We start from the raw sequence: 7,016 nt of genomic DNA on the forward strand, positions 1-7,016 counted from the left end.
ATCTTTAAAATGATGTTCAGTATGTATACGTTCATGAGAGCAGAGCCAATTAGAGCATACTGCCCTTTTTATGTAGCTGTACATGTAATCGGTACATATTTTTTAAAACATTCGTGCTGCACAAGAAGTTGTTTGATCCGGTTCACCAGTTGTGAAAATTTTAAGGTACAGCAGGCTGTATGGCTGTATCTAGTAAGGTACAGACAAAAAAACGCGGAAAGAACATGTAGCAGTTTTTTAAAGAACATAAAGCTGTTTTGTAAAGAACATCCAATTTTATGTTTTTTTTTATACATCTAAATAACATCCGTAATATTTATAAAGAACATGAAAATATTATGTAATGAACATTATTTATGTATATTCACCATAATTTTTATTCAAAAAAATCAAAGAACATTTCACAATAAGTAATTAACATTATATCACAAATAAAAGTACGTTACACTGACAATTAAAGAACATGAACATATGTTCTTTTCACTCTTGTTTAATATAAATATGTTCTTTGTTTCAAAAAAAAAAATATATAAATATGTTATTTTTACTTTAGATATATGTTCATTACTTTTTAATAGTATGTTCTTTTCATTACAACGGTATGTTTTCTTTACATGTGTGTAATATGTACTTTTCGCGAAACGGTTGTACGATGCAAGATACCCACGCCTGTAGGAACCACACGATCTACCAGTTGCACATAGATTTATATACAATTGAATGTTTTATACTTTTATCATTTACATTTCAAAGTGATTTGAATGAATGAACGTGTAAAAAGAAAGATAAAATAATACTACGTAAGTAAGAATTTGAAGTAAAGTGAATTAATACAGGAATAGCAATAAAGTAATAGCGGAACAAAGATGAGATGTTACGACTTAGTAGTAGGTTTAGAGATGTCAAAATCAAATCCAACCTTATTCGAAACTGATCAAAAAAATATCTGATTCAGATTTCGATTCGCAGGCACATATTTAATACGACTCTACTTTTAAAATTGACCCCATCTAACCTTATCAAACCCGATCCGATTATTCGAATTGACACCTCTATGTGTGTTAGAGTAATGTGATAATTGTATGGGTGCATCGTGGGGGTGGTGGGCTGGTGGCTAATAAACAAGTGTTAGAACCGAGTTGAGTTAAGTGGGAGGATGAGAGACATGAGGAGTTAGGAGTGTTAGGAAGTTAAACACAAGTTGGTTTGGTTGTGTTTAGTCAGAATCGGATGAAGTGAAATCCCCCAACCTGGACACGGCACACGGGCGGCTTCAAATTGTAAAATGCAAATCGTAGACAGCGTCCATTGTACCTGGACATCTAATTCTCAAATGCTTCGCCTTTTTCCAAACGCGAATCCTTTTTTTAAAATTCCAACTCACTTCCATTACAGATTTGCTGCTGCTGCTTCTGCTTCTGCTTCTGCTTCTGCTTCTGCTTCTGCTTCTGCGACAATGTCGACTCTTTCCCCTGATATCGCTCAACCCCCACTTCAGGTATTCTTTCTCTCCCTACTTCTTTAATTTTATCATCACCCCACTATTATTCAATTTATTCTATTGATTTCTGAATTCCAAACGTTTTATTATCATTTAAGCGTTGATCGATTCCCTTCCTTCCTCAAATCAAATCCAAGCATCTGCTCTTCTGTATACTTCAATTTTTAGTTTATGTCTTTAATTTCAATTTCCGTTTACATTAATTTATAGTGAAGGCAAATTGTTAAGTTAATTAAATACAATAAGTTGTTGCTTGTAAATTGGGGATTCTTAGGGTCTACTGTCTTCGTATTGTATTGCCCATCATCGACCTACATACTATTTGTTGGATTTTTGTCATTAGTGATACTATGAAATCTTGAATTTCCTACTGTTGAAGTATAGCAAGAAGGGCCATTTAAGGATCTGTGGGAACTAAGGGGCATTCAAAGATCTGTAATTTAAGCTTTATTGCCTCATAAGTATTGTTGCAGCTCTGTCCTGCTCCTGTTTCACTGCATTAACACATTTACTGGTAAAGATAACACAGTCTCTCCTGCCTGACTTTTGACTTCAGATACATTTTGATGGAGTTTTACCTCTACTTGCTCTTCTTCTTTACGTCTTTGCTATTCTTGTTTCTACCAAACTATAAGTGTGTTACTATATCATGAATGATACATTGATACCTAATCTTGCTGCAACTTCATATTATTTACCATAGGAGAAGAGAAATAAATAAACCTGTCCTGTGTCTTAAACAATGAAAAATGGTGTATATTCTGGTATAAATGCTGTTTCCCTGATAGTTTCTGGGCACTTAACAGGTTGCAAAGCGCTTAGAGAAGTTTAAAACCACCATTTTCACTCAGATGAGCCAGCTAGCCATTAAACATGGAGCAATTAACCTTGGCCAAGGATTTCCTAATTTTGATGGACCTGAGTTTGTGAAAGAAGCTGCTATTCAAGCCATCAATGATGGTAAAAACCAGTATGCTCGTGGCTATGGAGTTCCTGACCTCAACTTTGCTGTGGCTGAGAGGTTTAAGAAAGACACGGGACTTTCAGTTGATCCGGAAAAGGAAGTCACTGTCACCTCAGGTTGCACAGAAGCCATTGCTGCAACCATGTTGGGTTTGATAAATCCTGGCGACGAGGTCATCCTCTTTGCCCCATTCTATGATTCCTATGAGGCTACTCTCTCTATGGCTGGTGCCAAAGTAAAAGGCATCACCTTGCGGCCACCAGAGTTTGCACTACCTCTTGATGAGCTCAAGTCTGCAATTTCAAAGAATACCCGAGCAATCCTCTTAAACACTCCTCATAACCCAACCGGAAAGATGTTCACTCGGGAGGAACTTGATGTCATTGCATCTCTGTGCATTGAAAATGACGTCTTGGTATTTTCTGACGAGGTTTATGACAAGTTATCGTTTGAAATGGATCACATCTCCATAGCCTCTCTTCCAGGCATGTATGAGCGCACCGTGACAATGAATTCTCTTGGAAAGACATTCTCTCTAACAGGGTGGAAGATTGGTTGGGCCATAGCACCTCCACATTTGACCTGGGGAGTGAGGCAAGCACACTCATACCTCACATTTGCTACTTCGACCCCAATGCAGCATGCCGCAGCTACTGCTCTGAGAGCACCGGAATCTTATTTTGAAGAGTTGAAGAAGGATTATAAGGTCAAAAAGAGGATTTTGGTGGAAGGACTACAGGAAGCTGGTTTTAAGGTATTCCCATCAAGTGGGACCTACTTTGTGATAGTAGATCACACCCCTTTTGGTCAGAAAGATGATGTTGCGTTCTGTGAGTATCTGATTAAGGAAGTCGGGGTGGTGGCGATCCCAACAAGTGTATTCTATCTGAACCCTGAGGAGGGCAAGAACCTTGTCAGATTTACCTTCTGCAAAGATGAAGGCACCTTAAGGGCTGCTGTTCAAAGAATGAAGGAAAAGCTTAAAAGGTAAAGAGTTCTCTTAATAAAATCTCTTTTGTAGGGGGAGCGGGGAGGTTAGTGGTTAAATGATATTTGTTGTGAACTTCAGATTGTTGAAAGGTTAAGAGAAAATTATTAATCTTGCCTTGGCGTTAGTTGGAATGATTATGATAATAATGCTTTGATTTTACCAAGTGAGGACTCTTGAGCACACTTTGGAAAGTGGTGGTTTAATAATGTGTCCAACTTGTATTTGGTTTAATTGTGTCATTACTTTTGAATAGTATACAACGTCTCCTTTAATTATTCGTAGAAACAGACCTTCTGTTGGAAAAGAAGGCCCGTGAGGAACCTGATTCTAGATTTAAACCCTTTTACTAAATTACTAATAAAGCATACTCTCTATGTACAAAATTTATACATGAAACTGTTAATTTCCAGCTTGATGAGAGTTATAGAATTCTGAAAAATAATTCGCAAGTGGATGAACCGATCAATGTATGATCCTATATCCTCTATTTGTGTCTTGTTGGTCTGTGGAACACTTGGAATGTCTAGAGAATATAAAGCATGTGGGTGAATGCCTGAATGGCGAGAATTCTATCTGTCTGTTGCATAGCATCACTTGTTAAGTTGTTAAACCTTGGCTACTTGCAACCTATTCCGAACTGTTTATAGTACTCCATGCTGAAAGTGTGAAGATCTAAATAGGTAGCGCACTGGTTAGAAGATTTTTGGTCGTTCTTTTTGTACAAGTTTAAGTTGGGACCAATTAACACAATATTTGCTGCAAAGGAGTATTAGAACTGCAATGTTTTTCCCTTTATGGCATACGCAGTAGAATACTTTGTAAATTGTACTGGAATTTACGAGTACATACAAATAACAAATTTGTTCAGAAATCTGAATTTCCTCAGCTACTTTGGTGTAGTCATAGATATTATTTACCAAGCCTCTTTTCATATATTCAGCAATTAATTGTGTAATGCAGAGTACTGCATACTGTGTAGTGTAATTGGTAAAGCCAACATTTTGGGCGGTTGCGAAAAAATGCTTTAATCAATTTAATTTGGCAAGGCTAGGTATTTGGGTGATTGCAGCTTATACTCCCTACGTCCCAAAAAGAACAACCCATTTGGCCAAAACTTTGTCCCAAAAAGAATTACCCATTTGCATTAAAACACCCACCAATTTGCTATAATATTTGTGCAAAATTAGCTTCCCCATATAAAAATTTGATTTTCCATGTTATTTTATTACTTTCTCTCTCTATTTTTTTACAAACCCCATGTAAATTTATCTTTCCAATATACTTTTACTTTTTTTTACTTAACTTCCTTAATACCCGCGTAATCAACCCAAATGGGTCGTTCTTTTTGGGACGGAGGGAGTAAATTCCTAATTTCCTACCCAAAATCTCATAAATCTGGTTATAAAAAAGGCATGTTTAATGCAACCTTAGACCTTACCAATAAGGGCAGTAACAGTAACCTTAAAACAGGCCAATAATTGTAAAATCTGGTAATATAATTAACAGATTCTGTTCAGAAAGGGCTCTTTACCAATGACATTAATTTCTATTTGGTAAGGAAAAGGAAATAAATGGATAGATTGGGGATTGTAGGTGAGAATAAGAAGCAAATTTTGAATTTCAAAATAGAATTACTTCGAAAATGGAGAGGATACTTTGTCAAGTCAACCAAGGCTGAAAGATGCAAAAGATCAGAGTTGGCCAACTAATATTATCTCCTCAATTAATAACTCTTCTAATAACTCAATCTGTTTTTGTTTATAAGTCAAAAGGCAATGATATTCGTCCAATGAAACACACCCAACTTCACAATTTTCATTTTCTTCTTGCTCATTCTGAGATTGCTATATGCTATTTTAAATTATATTATTAAACCAGTAAACCTTTCCCTTTTGACTTTTGAAGTTATACTACTCCGTAGGAATGAAGATATGAGATATAGAATATATTTTTATTTTATGTGTAGTTGCACAGCTTGAATATGTCATCCATATATCCAAATTGTACTACTTCCTTTGGTGGAGTAAACCACACTCTTTTCTCCGTACATTAAGTTCTACTTGTACTTTGTAATTTATACGAAATAGTCTTTATAAGGAGGTGTTATTATTATTCATTGATCATATATTTAAAAATTTAATCTTTTAACAGTTACAAAATTTCAAATTATTCACTAGGTAAATCCGAGTATACCACATACAGACATACAATACACATTTGACAAAGTATATTAAAAAAAATCTCAATAAATTATTCCTTTTTCTTTTTTTCCTAATCAAAATTTTAGATGTGAAGGCACACTACCAACCCAAAACTACCATATTCATGAAATGGTTACAAAACTCTAGTACCCTGACCTTCTTCTCCCATTTTCTTATAAAAATAAGGAAATTGGAAAAAGAGGTTCATTAAAGTTGTTTTCTCTTTTATCTGTTTGGTTTGGTAGAACATGATCACCAATGAATCGCAATTGAATAATGCTCTTTGGTTTTTTTCAAGTAATAAGAAAAAGGAGAGGGGTAAAATCATCTTGAGGATCACATGCAATATTGCTACTCGTAGAAACTATAGCACCAATCTGTGATATTTGCTCTCTTCTTCAACATTTTGCCCCTTTTTTTTTTTTTTTTTTTTTGTGAAAGAAAGACAACATTTTGACAATTGAAATACTTTGTATTTGACAATAAATGGAGAGAAAATTGGGCATTATATAAAATACGATAGGTCATAATGAACTCGATCAAAAATTAATGTCATTTCTCTAGTTTTATAATATATGGATATTGTTCTTTGTAACAAATTGGAAATCATTAATTTTTTACACTATATAGTTCCAAACGGCATTATATGACCCTAAGATGTATCCCTTAGGGTCTCAAGACTTTTTGCCATCAGGTCCCGTAGCCTCAAAAATTCCTCAGAAAGCGTGGATAATAGCCTTCAATTTTGGAATCTTTTAGACCTTTTTTCGCCCGAAAATAAAAATTGCCGAGATATTTACCATGGTCCTTAATACCCTCCGGGAGTCCAACGGGTGGGTGGAACCATCCAATATGCCTTAAAACGGTCAATATACCCGTTTGAAACTTGCACCGATTTCGTGAACTGAAGCCTACCATGGACATTTTTTGACAACATTTACTGGTCATATATGGTTCCAAAAGTCATTATATAACCCTAAGATGTATCCCCTAGGGTTGCAAGACTTTTCGCCATCGGGTCCCGTAACCTCAAAAAACGTGGATAATAGCCTTCAATTTTGGAATTTTTTGACCTTTTTTCGCCCGAAATTAAAAATTGTCGAGATGTTTACCATGGTCCCTAATACCCTCTGGGAGTCCAATTGGGTGGGTGGAACCATCCAATATGCCTTAAAACGGTCAATTTACCCGTTTGAAACTTGCATCGATTTCGTGAATTGAAGCCTAACACGGACATTTTTTACCACATTTACTGGTCATATATGGTTCCAAAAGACATTATATGACCCTAAGATGTATCCCCTAGGGTCTCAAGACTTTTCGCCATTGGATCCCGTAACATCAAAAATTCCTTAAAAA

At 35.6% G+C, this 7,016-nt stretch overlaps 1 protein-coding gene across 1 annotated transcript; it reads left to right on the plus strand.

Moving 5' to 3' along the window:
- Positions 1–1,200: 1,200 nt before the first annotated feature.
- Positions 1,201–3,623, plus strand: LOC145614198 (uncharacterized). Its single transcript, XM_081669215.1, has 2 exons — positions 1,201–1,498; positions 2,308–3,623. The coding sequence occupies exons 1-2, from the start codon at positions 1,286–1,288 to the stop codon at positions 3,454–3,456; spliced, it is 1,362 nt and encodes a 453-aa protein (XP_081525341.1). The 5' UTR covers positions 1,201–1,285; the 3' UTR covers positions 3,457–3,623.
- Positions 3,624–7,016: the final 3,393 nt, after the last annotated feature.

The sequence above is a fragment of the Chenopodium album genome, chromosome 25 (assembly GCF_948465745.1).
Source record: "Chenopodium album chromosome 25, dcCheAlbu1.1, whole genome shotgun sequence".
In the NCBI taxonomy this organism is placed as follows: Eukaryota; Viridiplantae; Streptophyta; class Magnoliopsida; order Caryophyllales; family Amaranthaceae; genus Chenopodium; species Chenopodium album.